Source organism: Caretta caretta, chromosome 2, assembly GCF_965140235.1.
Source record: "Caretta caretta isolate rCarCar2 chromosome 2, rCarCar1.hap1, whole genome shotgun sequence".
NCBI lineage: Eukaryota > Metazoa > Chordata > Testudines > Cheloniidae > Caretta > Caretta caretta.
The window spans coordinates 213,357,718-213,384,956 of NC_134207.1; the positions used below are offsets into that span (position 1 = coordinate 213,357,718).

A 27,239-nucleotide genomic window follows, 5' to 3' on the forward strand; every position below is an offset into this window, starting at 1 on the left:
CATCCACCCTCCACAACCTTCCTTCAGGGACCCGCTCCCAATCTGTCTCCTCAGCTCTCTCTTGGTCTCTTGATCCTCCACCCCCTAGGACCAGGGACACTACCCACTCACAACCTTTCCCCTGAGCCACACAGCTGAATCACAACAGAACCCAGGTAGCCCCAGTACCCCTCAAAAAAAAAAAAAAAAGAGGAGAAGGATTTGAGGCTTGTTGGTTTTTTAAAAAAAATGTTTACATTAGAAATTCAGATCTACTGTGGAATACTCTTGGTGATCAGGGAATCAGAGCCTAGCTTAAAGGTCTTTGGATCCAGGCCTCTAGTGAAATTACAATATAAGAAAGAAAGGAGTCAAAGATGAATAAGTGAGAGGAGAAGGGATTCATGTTCAAATTATTTTTTGTTTGAGATAAAGATCAGTTTAACTCCAATGTCTAAAGAATCCATAAGAGAAAGGTTACCTTTGTTAAAGATTCAGTACCCTGCTCCTTCAGTTAAGATCTCAAAACAGCTGAGCTCTCCTGGGTAAGGGCACAGTCCCACTCCTGTCTTCTTGCTCTGTCTACACAGACCGTTCAGAGATCCTCCATTGTTAAGACACCACTGTGTAGCTTATTTACATTGCTCTTCCCACCATCTTAACTGATCTATATACCACATCATTTACAGCATCAGTTTCTCCTCTGCCAAGGAAGGGAGAGATCTCACCACCGAGAAAGCCTTCCATAGTGCTGACTCTGCTAGCCTACACCTTCTTCCTCTGCTGCCTTCTATCCGCTGTGTTGATGGGCTAATTAGCTCTTTAGTCCTGCCCAGCACAGTCTAAGCCATTAATTAGGCACAGCCAGGTCCACACTGGAGGGACTTAATTGGTGTTTAAGTGATCAGAGCGCTGGCTCAACTGTTGCTTCCCAGCATTCTGTCACACACCCACAAAAAGTTGACATTCCTAAGGTTAAAAAACCTAGCCAAATACCCCAAATACTTGCAAGCCTTCATTTGCATCATGAAGTGGTAAAAAAGGACAGAAGCCCAATTAAAATAAATTATTTGCAGATCACTTGTAATTCTTCTATTCCACTGTTTTCATAATGTTTTGAATATGCAAGGAAAATATTCTGGCATTTAAGGACCAAATTTTGTGGCAAGGAACACTGGCTTCTGTAGCATTAATAGGCCAGTTAGATAATCCTGACCTGTACAAAAGTATGTGATACCAAAAAAGGGCCAGGTGTTCAGCCCCTTGCAGGATAAGGCTCTGAGCAAACGCTTCTAACACAATGCCCAGCCTACTGAAATACTCACGATCTAGCCACATAGGCAGCCCACTGTGTGCAGATCTTTTCCATGTAGCGTAGTCGGTCAGCCATGTCCATGGCACAGCTGTCCTGTGTATAGGGAGGACTGGAGCATGGAATGATATATGCATTGCAATGATGTGACTTATCCAACTTTGTCTCTGTCAATAGAACTGTAATTGCTTTCACGTATGAAAACCTGTAGTCGTTCTTGCTGCTTTCCCATGCTTCCAACATTAGTACAGTGATATATCAGGCTTCTTCATTTTGCCAACTTGTACAATACTCTGTCTGAACTTCCTTTATTAGTCACATTATCCTTTTTTTCCCTTTCCTGTGTAAGCCTGTAGGGAGTTAATTTGGGGTATTAAATCCTCCATAATATGACTCTACCCTCACTGCTCAGTTTAAGAAATGACTACAAATTAAAAATAAAAATCTATACAATCAAACGAGGAAGTTAGTAATAGGTGCATGCATCTGTAAAATTATTTAAAAGCAACGAAGTCTATACATAACTGAGTTAGCACCTGTCAAACAGACAACAATGACTAAATAACACAATTACTATAAATTTTCTTTCTATTTCTGTGAAGCATTTAGTGTACTTTTGGGTGCTCAAAATAATTACTACAACAAAAAATATACCTTTAAAATTCTGAAGTAAGATTAACAAGATGGAAAAATTGTCAAGTCAATGTTTATACCTAAAGATCTTGAAAGTGATCTTTTGGAGACAAATTACAGTCATGTACAAGCCCATGGAAGTTGTATTTTCCCTTGATCTTCATCTTACTTTAGTGCCAAATCCAAAGCATACCAAAATCAATGGCAAGCCAAAACCCACAGTTTACCTCATACTCTAGAAAGAAGAGAATAAAAATAAAACCAGAATGACTTCATTTTTTTATTGCGCTCAGCAGAAAATAAACATTATTACTGAAGCCTTTAAAATAGTATAGGAAGTCAAAGATTCTTAGGCTTTCTCACATTCTAAAATCCTGCAAATTACTTTATGTAATTACAGTACTAGTAAAACACACCTGAATCTGAACCACCAAGCTATTAACTTAAAACTGTTAAAATTAAATTTCTAATTGGAAAAAGCCCTCCACAAAGTGCCACTCAAAGGACCTAGTTCACTCTGCTTGTTCACAAAAATGCTGCTTCTAGCTCCCCACTCTGCAATCTTTTAATCGACAACCGAACTCCTCAATGTGATAAGAATGTTGACTGCAAAAAAGACAGAAAATATTTTATCATAATAGCAGAATTTACATATCCTCATTGTTTGCAGAGTTGAGGCCAGACTTTATTCAGACAGTATATGCAGGCTACTCACAGGCATGAGTATTTACAGCATCACGCCTTTGTGGGCATGACAGTAAAGATTCTGAATGCATTTACAAAGATAAAGACAGCTAGTGTGTATCCAGCTAAATAGCGAATAATGTAAAACCAGGATTTCACTTACAACATTTTTACCTACATCAGGTAAGAAAAGAGTATTTTTCTTTATATAGTCTCAAAAATAAATCACTTCAGCAGTCACTGGATAGTAAAATTAAGCATTCTCATAAGTGTTTTCAGGATTTAGACACTATTGACTAACAGAGATACATAGCTGTTGAATCCAGGGGGTCTTTCTGACCCTGCTCAAATCAGTACAGACGAGCTTCAGTATTGCCAACCCTCAGTGTTCAGAAATCATGGATCAGCCCCTAAAAACACAAGATTGGCTTAAAAGTCACAACATTATTCAAAAATAAGTTTTGGGTCCTTTTATTTGCCTTCTGGTTTTTCATAGAATCATAGAATATCAGGGTTGGAAGGGACCTCAGGAGGTCATCTAGTCCAACCCCCTGCTCAAAGCAGGACCAATCCCCAATTAAATCATCCCAGCCAGGGCTTTGTCAAGCCTGACCTTAAAAACTTCTAAGGAAGGAGATTCTACCACCTCCCTAGGTAACGCATTCCAGTGTTTCACCACCCTCCTAGTGAAGAAGTTTTTCCTAATATCCAACCTAAACCTCCCCCACTGCAACTTGAGACCATTACTCCTTGTCCTGTCCTCTTCTACCACTGAGAATAGTCTAGAACCATCCTCTCTGGAACCACCTCTCAGGTAGTTGAAAAGCAGTTATCAAATCCCCTCTCATTCTTCTCTTCTGCAGACTAAACAATCCCAGTTCCCTCAGCCTCTCCTCATAAGTCTGTGTTCCAGACCCCTAATCATTTTTGTTGCCCTTCGCTGGACTCTCTCCAATTTATCCACATCCTTCTTGTAGTGTGGGGCCCAAAACTGGACACAGTACTCCAGATGAGGCCTCACCAATGCCGAATAGAGGGGAACGATCACGTCCCTCGATCTGCTCGCTATGCCCCTACTTATACATCCCAAAATGCCATTGGCCTTCTTGGCAACAAGGGCACACTGCTGACTCATATCCAGCTTCTCGTCCACTGTCACCCCTAGGTCCTTTTCCGCAGAACTGCTGCCTAGCCATTTGGTCCCTAGTCTGTAGCTGTGCATTGGGTTCTTCCGTCCTAAGTGCAGGACCCTGCACTTATCCTTATTGAACCTCATCAGATTTCTTTTGGCCCAATCCTCCAATTTGTCTAGGTCCCTCTGTATCCTATCCCTGCCCTCCAGCGTATCAACCATTCCTCCCAGTTTAGTATCATCCGCAAATTTGCTGAGAGTGCAATCCACACCATCCTCCAGATCATTTATGAAGATATTGAACAAAACCGGCCCCAGGACCGACCCTGGGGCACTCCACTTGACACCGGCTGCCAACTAGACATGGAGCCATTGATCACTACCCGTTGAGCCCGACAATCTAGCCAACTTTCTACCCACCTTATAGTGCATTCATCCAGCCCGTACTTCTTTAACTTGCTGGCAAGAATACTGTGGGAGACAGTGTCAAAAGCTTTGCTAAAGTCAAGAAAAAATACATTCACTGCTTTCCCTTCATCCACAGAACCAGTAATCTCATCATAGAAGGCGATTAGATTAGTGAGGCATGACCTTCCCTTGGTGAATCCATGCTGACTGTTCCTGATCACTTTCCTCTCATGTAAGTGCTTCAGGATTGATTCCTTGAGGACCTGCTCCATGATTTTTCCGGGGACTGAGGTGAGGCTGACTGGCCTGTAGTTCCCAGGATCCTCCTTCTTCCCTTTTTTAAAGATTGGCACTACATTAGCCTTTTTCCAGTCATCTGGGACTTCCCGCATTTGCCACGAGTTTTCAAAGATAATGGCCAATGGCTCTGCAATCACAGCCGCCAATTCCTTTAGCACTCTCGGATGCAACTCGTCCGGCCCCATGGATTTGTGCACGTCCAGCTTTTCTAAATAGTCCCTAATCACCTCTTTCTCCACAGAGGGCTGGCCATCTACTCCCCATGTTGTGATGCCCAGCGCAGCAGTCTGGGAGCTGTCCTTGTTAGTGAAGACAGAGGCAAAAAAAGCATTGAGCACATTAGCTTTTTCCACATCCTCTGTCACTAGGTTGCCTCCCTCATTCAGTAAGGGGCCCACACTTTCCTTGGCTTTCTTCTTGTTGCCAACATACCTGAAGAAACCCTTCTTTTAAGCCTTTAGAATTCACATATTTAAGCTCTTGTCTGCAGCCATGAGGGATAACAAACAAATTGAAGCTGAGAATCTCAAATAATCACATGACACAATGAGCTGGAGCTTTAAGAAAATAAGAAAAAATATCACAAGACTTGCTATGATGTGAGTTGGCAACACTGGATAGTTTTTGAAGGAGCAGAGAGGACATTTCCTCTCTCAATTTGAGCAGAGGGACACTGTCAAATATAAAGGGAAGGGTACCCACCTTTCTGTATACAGTGCTATAAAATCCCTCCTGGCCAGAGGCAACATCCTGTTACCTGTAAAGGGTTAAGAAGCTCAGCTAACCTGGCTGGCACCTGACCCAAATGACCAATAAGGGAACAAGATACTTTCAAATCTTGGGGGGGAAAGGCTTTTGTTTGTGCTCTTTGTTTACATGTTTGTTCTCTCTTGGGACTAAGAGAGGCCAGACAGAAATCCATCTTCTCCAACCCATCCTAATCCAAGTCTCCAATATCGCAACCAGTATAGGTAAGCCAGGCAAGGCGGATTAGTTTATCTTTTGTTTTATGTGAATTTTCCCTGTGTTCAGAGGGAGGTTTATTCCTGTTTTCTGTAACTTTAAGGTTTTGCCCAAAGGGGGAATCCTCTGTGTTTTGAATCTGAATACCCTGTAAAGTATTTTCAATCCTGATTTTACAGAGGTGATTCTTTTACCTTTTCTTTAATTAAAATTCTTCTTTTAAGAACCTGATTGATTTTTTCATTGTTCTTAAGATCCAAGGGTTTGGGCCTGTGTTCACCTGTACAAATTGGTGAGGATTATTATCAAACCTTCCCTAGGAAAGGGGGTGTAGGGTTTGGGGGAATATTTTGGGGGAAGACGTCTCCAAGTGGTCTCTTTCCCTGTTCTTTGTTTAAAATGCTTGGTGGTGGCAGCATACTGTTCAAGGACAAGGCAAAGTTTGTACCTTGGGAAAGTTTTTAACCTAAGATGGTAAGAATAAGCTTAGGGGGTCTTTCATGTGGGTCCCCACATCTGTACCCTAGAGTTCAGAGTGAGGAAGGAACCCTGACAGAGACAATAGTACTTCCCCTTGAATTAAAGGGAATGGGAGAAAGGTCAGAGGCAGAAGGGGTTCTTGCAGGGGCACTCCCTTATTCCTGGAAATGAGACCTCTCCTCAGCCAGCAGTGGGTGATAGAAAGCAAGTCTCCTCTGCCTTCTGAGAGCATGCTTCCCCCACAGAGCCTGCACCCTACTGGGGAAGAAAGAGTGGAGACACTAGCCAGAGTCCCTTCCCAATCCAAGGGAAGAGAGGTAATTCTGTGAGGGGAAAGGGAGATAGCTTGCCCTATTGGGGGGACAAAGATGGAACACAAATGTGCAGTGACTGAGGAAGGGGACCAGAACAGGAGTAGAATGTAAGAGGGTTCGGTGTTTATTGTATCTAAGTATCTAAGTCATACCAGAAGAAACATGTTTAGTTTGAAGCTTTGCAAACTCACTCTGGGCACTCAGAATCCAGAAGAATTCTACTGCAGGCCGAATGTCATCTTCACTTAATCCTGAGCAATTCCATTGTCTCCAAATGATGTCAGCAGTGTGATTGCAAAGGTGTAAGTGAGGATATCATTTGACTGCAGCATCTTTATTTCTTGTAATGATGGGTGACAAGTAAAGATCTCAGACTAAGTTTGCTGGGTTGGTAATTACAGAAGAACCTCGGTTTATTATTAAAATGAATGGATTTGATATAGGAGCAGCAGGACACTAACACTGAATCCTATAATGCTATTTTAGGGTAAATCTTCACTACAGAGTGTGAGCAGCCACACTTCAAAGCCCTACCTGAGTTATTCTGTCCTCAGTAGTGCTGTGTTCCTCTGTCTGAGTTACCACCTCTGGGGCATATCCCATGGTTCTTTATGCTGCAGTAAACTGAGCAGCTCTGTGATTCTTTACCAAAAAATTGTGGGAGAACTTGTCTGCCCTTCTGGGTACATAGAGAAAATTGTAGGAAGACACTACAGGAGTGGATGATCAGTAGGCTTGGAAGGATTAGATTTTTATCAGTAAATGTCAGTAAACATTGATTTCACCAAACACACACAAACCAACAAAAAATATTTCCATCAATAATGAAATTTACAGATAAGTAAAGAAAAATGTTTCTTGAGAAATTCTTAGAGTTTGACTTAAGGATATTTACTTTGTATATTTTGATGTGACATTGACAATTTGTGTTTTAACAGTTATAAAGCTTTAACTTTTTGAATCTGTGTCTACTGTCATTAAATTATTCTCTGCTCCCTTGTCCCCCATAATTCCCCACAACTGAAAATGTAAATAGATAAAAATAAAAAATGCTTAAACCCTATAATTTTGTACAACTGTGAAAATTTAAATAGATAAAAATTGAAATAAGGTGATCAGCACGACTTGTAAAACCTCTAGTGCAGACAAAGCCGGGGATACTGCTTAGGTCTGAGTAAACAATTTACAAGTTATTTGCTTTCAGATAAGTCAGTGACTATCCTTGCAGGACAGTCTTTTCCCTAATTTATTGCAAACTGTCACCCAGTTCCAGATTTGTCTCTTAGGATTTCCAGAGGTTTTGATGACTAAACTTAAAAACATACAAACAACTCTGACCTTATGTTATTATTTTGTCTGTCTTTATTGTGATTTTTTGGCATAAATTCAACCTTGATCAATTTTTGCTAATAGTGCCAAATGGGAGGGGTATCAAACCCATGGGAAAACAGAACCAAACTGCAAAGTGTCCTGAAAAGAGTGGAGCAGTGGGGGGCTTGAGGTAATAAGGGAAGATACATTACAAATAATAAACTTCTCTACTCGGAGACAGGAAATAAATAGTAGAGAGACACATTAAGAGAGGCTTACAACCAACCAGCTACAGTCATAACAAATAGTGCTGCTAGTTCTCCCAAGTTTATTGCAACCCTCACAGTATTTGGTGTATTTTCTTAAAATTTCAGATCCTGGAGTCATGTAATTAGGAGATATTTTTTCCTTTAAATGAAAGCCAGAACTAAGTTTCTAGCCCTCATGGTTGTGGAGAAAAGCTTGAAAATGTGACTTGAGTGAACCCTAAGAGGTTCAAAAACCACAAGGCAAATAAAAAGTAAAAAAAAGAGATTAAAAAAAAATGTTAAGACCTGACTAATGATCTGTGAATGCTTGGATTTGCTAATGCTATGGTTAGAAAGTTTTTTCATCTTGTCTACTTAATACTGTCCTAATAATACATTTTCTTGTACACAGGAGGCAGGCTAGTTGCCACAGGAAAACTGTGGATTCTAGATTAGGAGTTTGGGACAGGAGGTGACCCATAGTATAAGAAATCTTGAAAGTCACTGGTATGGATTAATATTTTCCTTTTCCAGGATGATGAATTTATGTTCAAGGAGCTAATCCTCTACTCAGCCTTTCTTAAACTCATTTTTAACATGTTTCCTAATTAACAACACTTTCTCTGATGAAGTGTCAAAGCACTGAGATTAATTTTTCCTTACAGTTCTAACAGTTTTCAGGATGGTGTTTACAGCTGATCTTGCATAACAAGGACCTTGTCCCTTTCCCGGCATAAGCAGGACTACAGGGGTGAATCATGCTCCCCATTCTCCATTTCCTTCTCTTAACACATAATGAATGGCTTGGTTCTTCACTGTCTTTTTTTCCCACTGGTCCCCCGTTGTTAAACCTTTAGCAACCACCGCTATTTTTTACAGCTGTTCCTAAGCAATATTTCAATTTTAATAATAGTTTGGCATAAGAATACAGATACCCTGATTTGGATTTTGTCATCCAAAAAGTTTAGATGACTATCAACATATACTCTTATTTAAGCTGCCTCCAGAATACAACCAGTTCCTCTGTTCTCGGGTCTTTCCTCTTTTCCCTTTCTACTAAGAATCCAGTGTTTTCCTTTTAAAATGGTAAAATAAAATTTGGGGTGGTTATATGTTTTACCAACTTATTGATGTTTCTCTCAGAGCGAGGCTATGTCTACACTATCACTTATGTCAGCAAAACTTATATCGCTTAGGGGTGTGAATCCCCCAGCCCCCTGAGTGACATAAGAGGTAGTGTGCACAGCACTATGTTGGAGGGAGAACCTCTCCTGCCAACATAACTACTGTCGCTTGTTGGGGATGATTTAATTATGTAGACATGAGAGCTCTCTCCTATTAGCATAGAGAGGCTACATGAGAGATCTTACAGAGGTGCAGCTGCATCGGTACAGCTGTGCCACTGTAAACTCTCTAGTGCAGACTTAGTTTAAGACACCTTTTCTTTTGGCTCCCTCTATCCTTGGGTCATTCAGCCATTAATGTGACTCTGTCTTCCTTTCTTTGTCAAATTTATTGCATTGATTCAGTCTTTCATTCCCATCCAAGAATCTCCCAGTTCCTTTAGAAATCCTGGGTAATCCCTATCTACAAAGCACTAGATTAGAGCATCTTTGTGTGTGACCTGTCACCTGTGCTCTCTCTGTCATATAGAGGATCACTAGATACTCCTTCCATACTACCACCCCACCACCAATTTCATGACCTGCTGACATGAGTACTCTGGCCCCATACTTTATTTTAATAAATGGTATTGTCCATATCTTCATAAGGAGAGGGGTGCATGTTACAAAGATTCAAACAAATCCTGCTTGCTAACCACTGGAACAAATAAAGCCCATCCCTGTCTTTAGCTCCTCTGATCACTGACAAAAGAAATAGCCTGGGCAAACAAATATAGGCTACAGTGTGTTCTAAAAATGGTCATGGTCAAATGGAGCTCAAGAGGAAGCAAATTTCACAGCTGTTGGCCCTTCACCCACAATAACCTGTCAGCCACCGGCAGGAGGAGTTCAGACTTTAGGACAAAGAGGAAGAGCATTCAAACATTTCACAAGAGGGCATAGGAGAGACATCGCTCAGACATCCAGGTCAAAGGTCACTTATATATAGGTATTATGTATAGGTAATACCCAATACCTTGATAGGGACAGGGAGCATTTGCAGAGCACAGAGATGTATGCCTGTAACTCCTGACCCACTTCTGTGACATGTGGCCACATATTCCATACTAACTGAAGTGTCTGGCTTCAAGGAGGATTTCACTTTAAAATGAAAGCAAACAATAAAAAATGATCTTTTAAAAGTCCATTTAAAGAAAAAAATACTAATGAAAACAGGCCAGTTAAAATACCTATTTTCCCAATCATGCTGTCTACTCTCTTTCATTTACTTGTTGCCCATAGCAGCAACAGCGTGGTAAGTGGCGCAGGAAACACTCTGTTTGCATGCTGTTCAGATAATGAATGGCCAGAAGCTGAGTGACTGATGCTTGCATCATTGTTCTGAAATGATCTTAGTCACGGTCATTATAGACTAATAAAATGATTTAATCTCTAAATTATGCTGTCTCCATAAAAATAAATCCATTTTTCTAAATGCAGAAGTACAATCTAGCTCCTGAATGCTCCAAATAAGTAAAAATAGTAAAGAAAATCTAGAATCTTTGGGCTCATTGGAGTAGTCCAGCGTAGCATAACGGAGCTGACAAACGTATGTGTAACTGTAGTGAGATCTATATCAGGGAGGAAAGGCCAAACATGATGAAAGGCACTTAGGCCACAAGGAGCAATGATAATTCCAAGAAAACTGCTAAAATATTGACAGGAAGGGTGGGCATTGCATCCCCCTTACAACGTAAGAAGCAATGATAACACCTGTCATTTCCTCAAGATCAGTAGTTCTCAAACTTTTGTACTGGTGACCCCTTTTACTTAGCAAGCCTCTGCATGCGACCCCCCCTTATAAATTAAAAACACTTTTTTATATATTTAACACCATTATAAATGCTGGAGGCAAAGCAGGGTTTGGGGTGGAGGCTGACAGCTCATGACCCCCCATGTAATAACCTCATGACCCCCTGAGGGATCCCAACCCCCAGTTTGAGAACCCCTCCTCAAGATCCTTTCCTCTAACTGCCGATATCAACCTTGTCTGGATTGATCCTTTCAGTCATGACCTCTTGTGTTACACCAGTTAGTTTTCCTCTTATACCTTTTCTCAGCTAAACAGTGGGAAACCAAGGAGAGGGAGGTATCTCTATTCAATAAGCTGTAGTGCTGATTCTCACTTGCATACTGATGGCACAGGAGCCCAAAACATCCTCCAGTCTTCTCTAATGGCCTTCCATGCACACTAAGCAGGAATAGGTGGCAGGAGGGAATCCTGTGAGATTTGGAATATGAGTGCCCTGAGATATAAGTAGCATCACAACCCTCTGGGTCCTCTTTTAAAAGAAAAGCACAGTCACTTTAGGCAATCAGGTATTAGCAACAGTATCAAATCTTGAAAACTGTCTCACATCAACAGCTATTCCATCACATAAGGCATTTGATTTGCTATGTATAGATGGACATTTTCCCAACAGACCACCAGAAAGGGTCACGAAAACAACAAAGGTGGCTGAATAATTGAATCAAGTCAAACTTGGATCTATCCATTCCTAAACTACACAATCTGTCAAAATAAAAAGTGAGGCTGATCAATAATATGTACAAGTAGGGAGAGGTTCTCCTACCAAGAAAAGTGGGAAATTTCAGATTTTGTTTTTGATGATTTTTGTTCTAATTAGAAAAAGCCTAATAACTATTAAAGCAAAGAGCCGTATAGAACAAACTTTGTCTCCTCTTCTTTTCCTATTCTCCACTTTTCTTTTGTAGACCTTTTTCTTTGGTCTGGCCTTCTCCACCTCTTGCATTTAGTGTTTTTCTTCTCCTGTCTCCTCCGTGTTCAGATCTTTCCGCTTCCCCTTGGTCTTCTCTCCTGTAATTCGGAGTTTCTGGGATGGAGCTGGAGTATCTGCCCTCTCCAAATGCAGATGACCAGTGATTTGCTGAGTTTGTTGGGTCTTGCCTTCCAGGTGGGTTGACAGCTCTGCAACCACCACTGTCCTCCTTTTAGTTTCTGAAAAATTAATACTTTCCCTTCTGTTGTCTCATTTTCAGGTCAGAGCAGCATCTCTTCCTTCTACTGCTGCATCTTTTCCGTTTGATCTCTTTCTTTACACTCCACCCTGTTCTTCTATCATCTTTCTTCCTTCCTTTGGTCTTTCCTGTGTCCTCCTGCCCATATCTGAACTTTGTTGAGGGGCAGATAAATTCAATGTTTTCACAAACTATAATTTACTAGAATCACTGGTAAATTTCACAATGTATCCAGGGGTGCACAACAGATCTAAAGGAACAGAACTGCAGGACTCTCAGATTCTCTTTTCTGCTCCATCCGCTGGTGGTGTATGTGTAGGCTGCAGGCTTAAAAGCAAAGTTCATCAAGGAATACATTAAATATTGCTTTGCAAAGTCTCAGTGCCGCAGGACAGGCAAAGAAAATCAGAGACTGCCCTTTGGGCAAGCTTGGATCAGGAAAAGCTGTGGATGATCTTGTGTGGTACACCAAACCCTTTTGGTGATATGCAAAGTGTACCATGAGTTGGAGAGATCACACAGGTGATCTTGGCATTTTGTGAATGATTCCTCAAGCCTAGTATCAGGATTGTTCCTTGAAGTTGGTTCCTGTTGAAGAGCAAATAAGTGTTTTGTCCTTGGGTTTTACGCGACAGGGCTTTGAGCTTATCTTTAGTAGTTTTGTTGAAGGGACCATCTATATTGTCATCCATTTATCTAGTGTGAATGGCCTTGTTTCCAGACTGTCTTATACTGCCACAGGAAAAAGCCAGAAAAAATGTGCATAAGATGTGCAAATGTAAACTTCTGCATTGCAGTAGAACCTCACTGCACAACTTCTCATAATCCACCAATGACCCACGCAAATGCAGTTCTCTCCATTCCTTACACTTCAATTCTAATCTCAGCAGGCCTTCCTCTCCTAATTCCTCAATTTCTACTCTCCTCCCAGACCTTCATTTCTCTTCCCCACCGCATACTCCCACTGCTGTCCCATGTTAATAACTCCTCTGCTAGGGGGTCTTCTGTTCCACTGTGTAAATGCCTTTGTGGTCCTACCCTCCCTTGCACCCTCTTTCCTGCGGTTTGCAGCCACATTATTCTTGCCTTCTGAAGTCAAACTACTGATAACCTAAAGTTAGAATACTATATTATAACTTTCATAGATGATAATTTTTGCATCAATATTGATGTTTCATGTCCACGGAATCCTTGTTGATATAGGGATAAAGAACAGTAGTGAATACACTATTCAGTAGCTTCATTGCACCAGTACAGGAATGTTAGGTGGTTCCCTGCACAGCATGTTGTTTGCCATTGCCAACCGTCAGGCAGAAGAAGGAATAGGTTTGAAGACGTCAGGCGTAAAGTATTAGTTAGGATTTGTTTTTAATGACAAGAAAAAATATCTATATATTTATATAACTAAACTCTGGTTCAATAATTTGAAAATGATACATGTTGCATTGAGGCCAATTCAAGCTTCCCATCTGCACTGAGCTCAGTCAGGAAGTGCTACTTGTATTATGAGAAGGAAGAGGAGAGAGTTTGTTCAACTAAGCCAAGATTTGAGGTTAAGGATACTGTTCCAGAATTTGGGACATCTGACACAGTAGCATGTACAGTTGCCCAGCCTAATATTCTACTCTTGTAACATTGACAGTTGGGATTTTCAAAAGTGCTTAAATGAGTTAGAAGCACAAGTTCTGTTGACTTTCAAATGGATGTTTTGTTTTATAAGAACCAAGTGTCCCTTCTTTCTGCACATAGCACACTTAAGAAATTAGGGTGGGGTTCTCAAAAGTGTTTTTTCTTCTTCAATAGGACTTGTGCTCCTAATTCATTTGTTTATTTTTTAAAATCCCACTCTATGCTCTTAAGGGCACTCAAGATGCAGAAAGAGGAGAGATTTGACTGTAATCACAAAGTATCCATTTTACTAGAACACCACCTATGATTCAATTACAGCAAAACACAATGACCCTTTCTCTATATATGTTCACTTAATCCCTACAGTTGCACTTCCTGTTTCGCTCATGATTTCTCCCTACATTTTATACACTGTAATTTATCTTATCATTTGAACAGTTCCATACCTCACGCACAGAGAACACACTAATGTCAGCCTGTGGATGTTACCTAATTTGGGTACAACCAATATAAAAATAGCTATGTGACTATGTGCTCACACTCTGTTTTTGCACAGTTATACAACTGATAGTTTACCAAGCACTCTGGTATACTATTGCCCCCTTTCGAGCTGTCTCTAAGCACAGTGCAGCTAATTGGCTGAGTGCAATTAGATATGTGATGAAGACTTGAATGTTGTGAATGCAGACTTACTGCTATGCATAATTTTTTAGTTCTGGTAAACAAATATCCTTTGTGTGAAAGAAAATTAAGCTATGATAGGTTTCAGAGTAGCAGCCGTGTTAGTCTGTATTCGCAAAAAGAAAAGGAGTACTAGTGGCACCTTAGAGACTAACCAATTTATTTGAGCATAAGCTTTCGTGAGCTACAGCTCACTTCATCGGATGCTATGATAATTCTTTTATGTCCTTTTTTGTAACATGTAAAGAAAATCCAAATGCCTGATGCAGTGGAATACCTATGCTCAAATAAATCTGTTAGTCTCTAAGGCGCCACAAGTACTCCTTTTCTTTTTGCGAATACAGACTAACACAGCTGCTACTCTGAAACCTGTTCATTCTAGAACTCAGTAGTCCTAGTGGAATTCTTCATTACCCACTCCCACTCACCCCTCTACTATAAAGAAAACAGGTTTCCTCCCCTTCCCAAGTCCAAACTAGACCAAATATAAAGTCCCCTGAGCTCTTCCATTTCTGGTTCCAGGCTTTCTCTAACTTCTACTACTACTTTTCCCTTCATGCACATCACGAGACCTGTGATGCAATAACCCTTTATCCACTCCCCCCTACACTTTACTTACCCATGCCTAATTTCACATACCTTGAATATCTGCCAGGGATCATGGAGTTTTGCTTTCAGTACAAACTGAAGGCTTTAATAATTTTAGTACATATAAAACTGGACGAATACTGAACTGTCAAGACAGATTCTCCTGAAAACAGGGATATGCTGTCCTTGTTTGAAATTTAAGGTCCTGATCCTGCAAAGACTGGTGCACTTAACTGGGGATTATCATTCCTACAGACTTCCGTGGGACTGTTAACGTGGGCCAAGTTAAACATGTGTGTGTTTCTGCAAGAGCAGGATATAAATACTTTTATGCGTTTATATTTTTGCTTTCCTAAAAGTGCAGCAAAATCTGCGGAAGTTTTACACAATTTACTCCCTCCCCCCCGACGTGTGCTAATCGTCTAAGAAAATACTTGCTGCCTTAAAATCTGATGCCAGAGAGCAGTTAAGCCCATAGGAGATCTGTTGTCCTAGGCGTTTCTCAGGTCCAGCTGCACCTGCAGGCAGCAGCCAGCTAAGCGAGCAAGCGAAACTCAGCAGGAACAGGACCAAACCCAAAACTCAAAAGGAACCAGCTAAGTAAAACAAAGACTAACTTTCTGGAGCGAGAGCAAGCTCCCAGTCAAACCACCCCCGCCCCGCTGCTGACACGTGGGACATTTCAAGACCCCCCCCACCAATACCATCCTCATCCCCGAAGTTGTTTGCATTCAACCCCTGGGCTGGGAGAACGCGGCGCGGCTCACTGAGGTGCATTTCCCAGCCCAGGCCCTGGCTCCACGCTGGGTCCTAAATTCCCCGGCTACTGCTGCAGCCTCAGGGCTACTGGCCATTACCCTGACTGACGAGCCCAGGCTGCCCCGCACGGGGGCGACCCCTATGGTGGCTGCTGCTCTGGTCACGTCGCGCCCATGCCTAGGTGGGGAGCGCAGGGCCAGGCCCGGGCCCGGGACGGAGACAGGCCAGGTGGGGGCGGCTCCCTCCCCGTCTCTCCGCATGCTGCGGCCCCAATGGGCGGGCGCGCCGGCGGCGGCGGCTCACGTCGCCCTCCCAAGATGGCCGCCGCTCCGGATCGAGCTGCGGCGGCGGCGGCGAAGCTGAGGGCAGCAAACGGCCGCTGAGGAGGTCGGCAGGGAGCCGGCAGCCGCCCGCCGCGCAGCGGAGCGGCGGAGTCTTTCCCGGGCTGCTGCGGGCACCATGCAGCGGGGCTAGGGCCGGGGGAGTCCGCAGCGGGGCAATAATGTTAGCAGAGGTAAGAGCCCACCGAGGCCGGGAGGAGCAGCCCCAATCTCCCGCTGTGTGGGTCTTCCCAGGGCCTTGGCCCCCTTCCCACCTCCGGGCTGGGCTGAGCCCATCCCACACAGCAGCCAGCGGCTCTCGTCCCTTGAGCTGCCCGACACGGGAGCTGGGCCCCTCAGCCCGTCCACATCGTTAATCACCTCGGTAACCAGGAACGGCGATTCGTCCCTGCCTCCCTAACGGCTGCGGGGGGCTCTTGGAGGAGCCGCTGGGCCGGCCCCGCTCTGGCCTGGGGTGTTACGTTGTTATGAAGTGCAGTGGCCCCTGCTTTGGGTTTAGTCATTCAAGAGGCCGAGGTCCCTCAGCCTAGCCTGTCCAGAGGTCAGAGTGCCTCCCCCAGCCCCACACGATTGGGCTTCAACTTCAATATGACCCCATCTCTGTTAAGCACCCTATGTGAGATCACTGGTGCACAGGCTTTGCCTTACTTACTTTTGTATTTATTAATTGGACATTGAGGCTGATTGAGGTAAAGGGCTGAGAAGCAGGAATCCCTGGGTTCCAGTCTTGCTCTGCTGTTGCCTTGGTGCATGGCTGTAGACACTTCCTGAGACGTGTTTGCCTCTGTTTCCCTATGACAATTTGGGGAGTTTTGCCTTCCTTACAGGTGTGTTTTGATGCTTAAGGTAATGTTTAAAGTAATAGCACATAAAATATAATGTAAATCTAAAGTATCTGATGCCCAGTCTACACTAGAAAATTAGGTCAGCATAACTACATCACTCAGGGATATGAAAAATCCATATCCCTAAGCAGCATCGTTAAACCACTCTAAATCCCCATGTAGACAGCGCTAGGTCAACGGAAGAATTCTTCTATCAGCTAACTACCACCTTGCAGGAAGGTGGATTACCTATATGTAGGTAGTGCCTATGCTGAAGCTACCGTGGAGCCATGCTGTTCTAGAGTTTTAAGTGCAGACAAGCCCTGAGTGTCATAAGTGTGCTTGGTGTTGTGTAAAACATAGAAAAGATATGATTGCTGCACCAAGAGGCTGGGAGTGCAGTGTGATGTCTGGCATAGTTTATCAAATGCTTTAAGTGACAGGGGTTTCATAACATTTGTAAGTTTCCTTTCTTTAAAGGATTATTGATTATCTGAATGCTAGCAGTGTGCTTAATGTACAAACATTTATAAGGCATGATTCCTCTCCATTGTCCCTGTTCATATTTTGGTCTGTCATTTAAGTCCACCTACCTGCAAGGTGGGCTAATTCCTCTAAACAATATATAGTTAAATTTTGTCACGTGTTCTTATGTGTAGGAAAATGGCATTAAAGGGAAGTGACACTGCCTTTTGACAGCTGAAGCATCTGATTTTTATTGGCCATGAAGACAAACAGATATTTTAAGTTCTGATTTGCATATCCTTTTATCTCATTGAGATGTAAGTTCCTGAGTGGGGAAGGTGCAGTGCAGTATTTGTGGGAAGTGTTCATGTTAATGTAACAGGAAAAGAACTTGCAGACTAAATAATACGTATAAAATAAAAATCCTAGTTTGAACGTGAGCTATGTGGTGGTATTTTGTTTGGAGTAAATGGACTACTTTGAGTAATGGTCAATAAGTGATTTGTATATGTAATGCTTTATGTGCAGTATTTCAGCAGTAAAACCATATTACTGTAGATTTTTAAAATCTATGCTAAATTAAAGTAAATACAATCTTGGGTGAATGATTAGTACAAAGTTCATATTTAGCATGTTCTTATATCCAAGGGGCTTTATATCTAAAAGGGTTTACTGAGGCAGTGAGCTGCTTTGAGGTTGAAATTTCTGCTTATTTTTATGATATCTCTTGGTGATATTTCAAGGTACATCATCAGAATTCATACTAATAGTTGCTTATAATATTTTCCAATTTGAGTTGTGAAGTGAAGAATGCTACCCCAAACGAATAAAGATTACCAGTTTTTCAAACTTTGGGTTTAAATTTGATTTACTGATTAAAATCCTACCAGCAAAACAGAGTTATCCACAAATACTATATCCTAAAATTAATACTAAAGAGATTCATACAGCTCCAGGTTTCCCCACTGTCCGCTTTATGCTGCTCATAATCAGTTTCATAAAGAGGCCATTGCTGAAGACTTCTAACTGGAGAGGAAATCAGTAAGTGACAGAAATGTGTTGTGCCTTTTTATTTGCCAAAAGAAACTCCCTAAAATTTTCAGGAACTTTAAGAGTAGCCCACCTTTCGTGAAGTTAGTGTGTAAAATTAAATAGTATAAATTATTTTGCTAAGTAAGCAAAACATAACCTTTGAACCAAACATATGACTTGATGTTGGGGTCAGAAGGAGATATTTGTAAGTGCCATGTAGATCAGTGGTTCTCAAAGCCGGTCTGCCCCTTGTTCAGGGAAAGCCCCTGGTGGGCCGGACCGATTTGTTTACCTGCCACGTCCGCAGGTTCGGCCGATCGCAGCTCCCACTGGTTGCGGTTTGCTGCTCCAGGCCAATGGGGGCTGTAGGAAGGGCGGCCAGCACGTGCCTTGGCCTGTGCACAGCCCCCATTGGCCTGGAGCAGCGAACCGCAACCACTGGGAGCCGTGATCGGCCGAACCTGTGGACGCGGCAGGTAAACAAATCGGTCCGGCCCGCCAGGGGCTTTCCCTGAACAAGCAGTGGACCAGCTTGGAGAACCACTGATGTAGATGATTCTTCTTGATCTTGGATTGTTGGTTTTTGGGTTTTTTAAAGAAGCATCATTCCTCCTTCAATTTCAATAATCCATAGTTACTTACATTTAATCAAAATAATAAAAACACTTTGAAGGCTCAATTTGCATTCAGATACTCGTGTTCTTAAATAGTTTTCTATTATTCTTATTAAGTATTACCAGCTTGTCAGTGAGCACCCTCTTCTCCCTCATATTTCCCCCGAACAGACCCACTTTAAATTGTTAGTGTTGCTCTTTCATTTCCTTAACTTTTCCGGGATTATGTTGCTACATTCATGATGCTTTTTATAGATGATACTCTAAAAATATAATTTTTTATGTGGCCCAAGTATAGTATATCTCTTCTTAAGCAGACACTAGATTCCACTTTATAAAATGTGTTTCATGTGGATGCTATTTAGACAGTCATGTACCCATATGCCTTTTCTTTTGGGAAAACAAATATTCTGTATAGTTTGGCCTAGTAATGACAAATATAGTCATGCTTCTGTAAGGTATTCGACTTGATACTACAGCTCATTTTGATTAAAAAAAAACCCTAGAAAGATATAAAATTAACATGGCACACATTAAATGGATTAAAAACTGGATAACTGGTTGGCCTCAAAATTTAAATGTAAATAGGAAATCATCATAGAATGGGTGTTTTTAGTGGAGTCCCACAGGGACTGGTTATTGGCCCTCTGCTATTTTACATTTTTATTAGTAACGTGGAAGAAAACAAAATCATTACTGATAAAGTTTGCAGATGACCCAAAAATTGGGGGAGTGGTAAGCAATGAAGAAGACAGATCACTGATACAGAGCAATTTTGATTACTTGGTAAACTGGGTGCAACCAAACCATATGTATTTTAATACTATTACATCTAAGTATATACATCCAGGAACAAAGAATGTAGGCCATACTTACAGGATGGGGGAACTCTATCCTGAGAAACAGTTGTGGCAGACTGACAACTTCCTGCAGTATCCTGAATGAACTTTGTTGAATTATTAAAAATGCAATTGTCTGTGTTATTGTGCAATTGTCTGTATTTCCATGGAAGGATAAAAAGAAAAGCTGGGGAGATTAAGAGATGTAGTAATATCTTCAGAGAAGAGACCTTTACATCTGCCCCCACTTCCTGAAAGGTATGCATATACTAGTTCAAACTGGATTCTCCAGGCACCAACAGACACCAAAAACGTTTTTGGATAAATAGCTTGGATTTAAACTGGTTTATGGCCTTCTTCCTGATCAGACAGGACCCCTTATCCACACAAGACCACAGTGCTTAGGGTAGGATTGGAAGACTGGGACTACTGAGGTTCAGGAGATTGAGTGCTTGTTTTCAGATGAATCTGTGATGAAGTGGTAACTGGAAGGAATCCCATTAGATAGTGGAGTTGAAGGACTGCTCCTGCGAGGGTGACCATATATCCCGTTTTGCCTGGGACAGTCCCTTTTTTAAGCCTGGTCCCTGGCCGTCCCCACTTTTTTGGCAGAAATGGGTATTTGTCCTGTTTGCTCTTGCTGACTTGATCAGTTGGCAAGAGCAAATGGGACAAATGACCACTTTAAAAAAAACAAACAAACAAAACCAAAGGTGGAATGCGGTGTGGAGGAATGTGTGGGAGGGGGATGAGCAGCCATGCCAGCCCTGTGCAGGGGGAGAGGCAGGGCTCAGGTAAGCAGCGACGCCAGCCCCAGCCCTATGGGTTGCGGGGGTGGGAAGCGGAGCTTGGGCCAGCCCCATGTGGGGTGGGGGGTGCCTTTGGACCAGCACTCTGTGATGTCCCATTTTCCCTTTGGGAAATATGGTCATCCTATCTCCTGTAGAGTATGTTAGGGTTGGGGTTAATTCTGGTAAGCTTATTAGCATGCATTCTTTTAATGTTTTAATATGTTTTCTCGGTAAAGCTTTTTAACTTAATAAAATGGGCTTTCCTAGGAAGTGCTGTGTGGTACCTTATCACTGTAGAGAGTACAACTGCTAACCATCTCTGAAGAGAAAGCAAGCAGGCATCCCTGGGAAACATGTGCAGGGAAATACATGATGAAGGAGGGGACTGGGCAGCCTGGAAACACCCTGGTGACAAGGGAGAGGGATGCGTGTCTCCACTCAAGAGAGGCAACAGCTGTGGAGCTGGAAACCTGAGAGTGGGTGCCCTGGCTGGTCCACTGAGGGGAAATACAGGTGCAGTTGCTCTCAACTGTGCCAGCAGACTCTGAAAAAGATTTGTGGTCATGGTGGATAATAAGTTGAACATGAGCTCCCAGTGTGACACTGTGGCCAAAAGGACTAATGAGATCCTTGGATGCATAAACAGGGAAATATTGAGTGGGAGTAGAGAGGTTATATTTGCCATTGGTTCAACTGCTACTGGAATACCGTGACCAGTTCTGGTGTCCCCAATTCAAGAAGGATATTGATAAATTGGAAAGGGTTCAGAGAGGAGTCAAGACAACAATTGAAGGATTAGAAAACATGCCTTATAGTAAGAGTCTTGGAGCTCAAACTGTTTATCTGATAAAAGAGAAAGTTAAGGGGTGACTTGATTACAGTGTAAAATATTTAATAATTGGCTCTTCAATCTAGCAAAGAAAGTTATAACACAATCCAATGGCTGGAAATTGAAGCTAGGCACATTCAGACCGAAAATAAGGCATAAATTTTTAACAGTGAGAGTAATTAACCATTGGAACAATTTACCATGGGTTGTGGTGGATTCTTCATCACTGGCAATTTTAAATCAAGATTGGATGCTTTTCTAAAAGATATGCTGTAGGAATTATTGTGGGAAAGTTCTATGGACTGTTATACAGGAGGGCAAACAAGATTATCACAGTGGTCCTTTCTAGCCTTGGAATCTAAATGCTGTAGATTTAAATGTAGTAGCTCATTTTTTCTTTCTCTTAAATCTGTGCTGCAGATATCTTAAAATGTATTTAATGTTTGCAAAGCACTATATAATTTGTAAGTGCTGTAGTGAGAGCAACAGTGACTAGAGTGGCTCCAAATCCTACAAAGACTTGCATATGTTTAAATTTCTGTACTGTGAGTAGCCCCTTTGTCTTAATTGGGACTACTTATACTGAATAAAGCGAAGAATGTACATAAGTTTTGACAGTTAGAGGACTGCAATGGTTTCCATTCCAGTCTCCTTTATAGTTTCTTACAACTTTCTGAAACTCTTCATTATTTTAGGATGAAATTTTCCAGGCTTGGGTTCTGCTAAAAAGGGATTCTTTTTTTAAAGTTTGTGCAAAAACAGATGAGCTGTTTATTGAGTTGTGAAAAGAGTGTGGGCATATGTGGAGTTGGACGTTACAAATTCTTGCTAAATAATTTTTGAACAGCTCTTCAGCTGAAACACCTGGGCATAGAAAATTGAAACATGGCTGGAAATAGTGCTTTTTGAGAAGTGTTTTTGAGTTTTCTGGTGAAGGTTAGGTTTGATTTGACTGAATTATGACTCTAAGAAAATTGCATGCTTCCTTGCGTGCTTCGCATTTTGCGCATGGTTTCTTACTAAGCTTGTGAAGTAAGCGGTTATGGCAGTCTATGGTGCATATGTATATGTCTATGCTGCAGTGTAAGACCAGGGTTTGAACTCAGGCTCAAGCCTAACCCACTTCCCATCCAAACAAAACACTAACCCAGGGCTAAGACCCAGAGCCCCAGAGGGGGCTTGTCTAAGCCTGACTCAAGCAGGACCCATGGTTCAAGCCCTATTGCTTTTCACTGTAGACACAGCCACACTGGACTCATGCTCTGGGAGTGTGCCAAAAGCATCCCACAATCCTAAGGTCTGAATCTCTTTGTCCTCTGAAGAGTCAAGTTTGTAGACAGTCGAGTTTTCCCACACGGTGCCATGAACAAAGAGCTAGTTGCCACATTTGGGAGGGCCCTCGGAAATCTGGGATATGGGTGACTGGACTTGGGCCATGCAGTGTAGGTGCTAGAATCCCAGGTAGGGACCAAGGGTTTAACAATTCTTAACTTGGGGTTACAAATGAGCGTAGCTGCTATTTTACTAACTCTTGGATTGCATTGCGTTGTAGATATATCCTTAGGGCCTATCTACACAGGAAGTTAAGCCAAATTAACCAAGGCACTATCTACACTATGGGACTATAGTGGCATTGTTAGGGTGCCCTAGCTATGCTGGCATATCCCTGTAGCGAAGATGCAGCCTACAGCGACGGAACTGGCTTGTCCATTGCTGTAAGAACACCACATCCCTGAGTGATGGTAGCTAGGTCAATGGAAGCATTCTTCTGTTGACCTAGTTGCATGCACACCAGGGGCTAGGTCAGCATAGCTATGGTGCTCAGAGGTGAGGATTTTTCATGCACCTAAGCACAATAGCTATGTCAACTTAAAATTTAATATAGACCAGGCTTAAAGATGTGACTTCAAAGTGTGTTAGTTAAAGTACATTAAACTCCTGAGTGGATGATCTCATTTAGAAGTAAAGTGGCCTTAGTTCACTAAGGGTTTGTCCACAACTGGCACTTTAGGGTGCTGCAACTTTCTTGCTCAGGGGTGTGAAAAAACACTCCCCTGAGTGCAGTAAGTTTCAGTGCTGTAAAGCGCTAGTGTAGACAGTGCACCATAGCTGGGAGCTATGCCCTCGTGGAGATGTTTTTTTTAAGAGTGCTGGCAGAGCTCTCTCCCAGCGCTGTGCTGTGACTATACAAGCCATGTTAAAGTGCTGCTGTGGCAGGGCTTTAATGTTGCCAGTGTAGACAAGCCCTAAGTGAATTAAGCTAAAGCAAAGCCCTTAGTTATTTAGGTAAAAGTGTACTGGAGGTGCAAAGGGATCTGCTAGAACTGCTGCTCTGAAGCACCTTGCGAGTTTCACAATAGAGCAATGCACCATTCCCAGTTATGCAGCTTGTAAGTAGAAGGGGACTTCTGTGGACCTCTTTAGTATGTGAGAGAGTTCCCATTGCAACAAGTCAAAACTTCCAGAATATTCTTTAAAGCCAACTTTGCTGTGTGTAAGGGAGTGAATCTCATTTTTATGGCGGGGAAGGGATAGCTCAATGGTTTGAGCATTGGCCTGCTAAACCCAGCGTTGTGAGTTCAATCCTTGAGGGTGCCATTTAGGGATCTGGGGCAAAAATTGGGGAATGGTCCTGCTTTGAGCAGGGGGTTGGACTAGATAACCTCCTGAGGTCCCTTCCAACCCTGATATTCTATGATTCTATGGATATGTCTTTAAAAAATAAACAAAAAACCTCAGAAGTCCCTATATTAAGTAAAATCTATATTAAGTAAATGTTAAGCTTACAAAATTCAGTGTTCAGATCAAGAAATGCCAAAGTTAAAGAAGCACAGTAGTTTTATCAATTCTCCAAATATGGTAAAAAAGGACTGTCCTTGCGAAACCACAGATTTATGGAGGAAAAGTTGTAAAAAGTCTTAGGGTCTTTTATAGTTGGCTCCTGTTTAATGGAGTATAGGATTTTGACCCTGGTATTTTGATGGCTTTACATTTTTATTGTGAAATAATTGATTTTGAACTGAAAATAATTACTGTGGGACTTTTCCCCATAAATGTGTGTTTTTGCAATATTTCCCATGTCAGCCATATTTTGCTATGGCAAGCAACCAGCCTTATTGGCTATTAACTTGCTTTGAAATAGTCACCTTTATTAATATGTTGCAGTTTACCACCTCATTGCTATAATACTAGCTCGATTCAGAAATATTCAGGAACAAGTTTAACATACAGACTTGTTTAATTTCTTTTGTCTATTCCTTGATTTGCAGCTATGAAAAGTTGAAGACTAGGTTTTCCAAAGGTGGCTTTGAAGTTTGACATCATGGTTGGGTTATAAATTGCTGGTAGATGTAGGCCTGGCTTGACATGAGTAACTGGACATGGGTGAAGCCTTATTTTTTGGGAGACAACATGAGGGAGTTAAATGGATCAGCAGGCTGGAAACAGAATGTCTTTAGGAGCTAAGATAAGGGAAATATTGCACAAATATGTCACTGTTATTAAATTTTACCAGTCTGCACTTACCTAAAAAATTGTGCCCACTAAAAGTTAGTAAAATATAGTTAAAAACTGTTTTTTAAAAACTTTCTAAACCAAAATGTTTAAAAATGCATAAGACTGGTAGAGTTGGGGGATGGGTACATTAAAATAAACTTAATAGGATTGGCACAAAACTAAACTGTTCGTTTAAAACCAGCATCTCATTGTAAAACCAAACTGACATAGAAATGCTGTGGGAACATAAGCATTTCAACAGAAGATAGCGACAAAAGTAGAGCATCCATTGAATGAGCAAAACCAAGGACTCATTAATAAAGCTTTAACTATATATATAATAAACATAACATTGTAATTGCTTTACAAAAGTATAACATTAACATAAGAACATAACATAACAGCCGTACTGGATCAGACCAAGGTCCAACTAGCCCAGTATCCTGTCTTCTGACAGTGGCCAATGCCAGGTGCCCCTGAGGGAATGAACAGAACAGGTAATTATCAAGTGATCCATTCCCTGTCGCCCATTCCCAGCTTCTGACAAACTGAGGCTAAGGACACCATCCCTACCCATGCTGGCTAGTAACCATTGATGGAGCTATCCTCCATGAACTTATCTAGTTCTTTTTTGAACCCTTTTATAGTGTTGGCCTTCACAACATCCTCTGGCAAGGAGTTTCACAGGTTGACTATGCATTGTGTGAAAAAATTCTTCCTTTTGTTTGCTTTAATTCTGCTGCCTATTAATTTCATATGGTGACCCCTAGTTCTTGTGTTAGGAGGAGTAGTAGTAAATAACACTTCCTTATTTACTTTCGCCACACCAGTCATGATTTTATAGACCTCTGTCATATCCCCCGTTAGTCGTCTCTTTTCCAAGTTGAAAAGTCCCAGTCTTATTAATTTCTCCTCATATGGTAACATTAAGTCAATATGTTCTAATAGGAATATTGTGTAGCATGTAGGAGATACGTGCTATACAAAGTAAAAGTGGCCAAGTTCTATGGAGCAAAAAACCTTGCCTTTTATCACCACAGAAAAGTTAAAACTTTGGTATAAGAATGGTAATACCAGTTGGTGCAAGGTAGGAAAATGAACAAGGGTCCAGTACCACGACGTTAAATGTGAAACCCATATGATGTGGAAGAAGTTTGTTTTCTCTCCTCAAATACTGTTCCAAGATAATGCAAGGTCTGGAAAGCCTCAGCCTTGTACTGCCATTTGCACCTGGGGGACACTTACATGTGCAGGTGTAATGTCTTACAGACAAAGATGCTGGCAAGTGGATTCACGCTGGGGGAACAGTCTCCAAATTGTACAGTACAGCTGAGATACTGGATGTTTGTAAAATAAACATTGCATATGCTGGTGATAAGTATTCTGTAGTCTCTGAAGAGGGCCACTTCTGGTATGGACCAAGGGGATGTTATTTTAATTGGCCTATGGTTTCTTTCACACCTAAATTGCCTCTAGAAAATGAAAAGATTATATTTTTAGCCTTTTTTACAACATATAAAAACAAAGTTAAAATTATAGAAGGATGCTTTAAAGGCACTGCAAGCTTATAATGTGGAATTATACCCTGGCGGGCTATACCATAAGAGATAAGCTTGTACCCCCCAGTTTGTACTTTAAGCCTAGTATCAGTGGTGGTTCAAATAATTACAACAACTGTGATCTTGAGAATGTGTTGCAGGGCAATGAACTTAAAAAAGAGAGCACAGAAAAACAGATATACTGAAAATAAAACCCATTCTAATATAGAAAAGAAAAACAAAAGCAGTGGAATGTAGGCCTGGCTTGACATGAGTATTTGGAAGTGGGTGAGGCCTCCTTTCTTGGGAGTCTGAGTTAGGGAGGTAAATGAATCAGCAGGTTGGAAATAGAATGTCTGTATAAGCTAAGATCATTTACAATGGACAAGATAACAGTGGATAAGATAAGTTAGGAATGTAAAGATGAGGTAAAGAGTATATGGACAGAGCATGCTGTGCAGGGATTGGTCCCTACAAAGTAACCAAGCCAATCCCAAAACATGATGCAATGTGTAGTACGTGCAATGTAATGTGTAAATGTATGTAAAAGAAGAGGTTTGCTATGTAATATGTGTGATATGGATGTATGATATGTCCTATACCCATACCCTACACTTGCATCTGATCAACTCAGCATAGCTTTGCTGTATGCCAAATAAAGGACTCTAAATGATGAGACTGAAGTCGAACAGAGTTCTTGATGAACTGAGTGGAAGAAGTCTTGGGGGAACCCCAAGACCCCAATAAGAGAGATATTTTAGAATATGAAAATAAGTCAGTTGGGCTGTGATCCTGAAGTTATAGGCAGAATGACCCTCTGGAATTTCAGTGACTTCACTGGGACTTTGTGCATGTTCAGGATCCACTTGTGGAGATATGATTACAGAACCAAGGCGTTAGTTTGTAAG

General features: G+C 41.6%; 1 protein-coding gene across 2 annotated transcripts in view; it reads left to right on the plus strand.

Annotated features, from left to right (window-relative positions):
* The first annotated feature begins 15,852 nt into the window (after positions 1-15,852).
* The window catches only part of SNX13 (sorting nexin 13), a 167,960-nt gene continuing 156,573 nt past the window's right edge, over positions 15,853-27,239 (plus strand). Inside the window, exon 1 of one of the 2 annotated variants that reach the window (XM_075125821.1) lies at positions 15,853-16,077. In XM_075125821.1, the coding sequence (XP_074981922.1) occupies positions 16,066-16,077 (12 nt within the window). In that variant the 5' untranslated portion in view covers positions 15,853-16,065. The remainder of the gene's footprint in view (positions 16,078-27,239) is intronic. The other variant, XM_048838325.2, reaches the window with a different exon arrangement.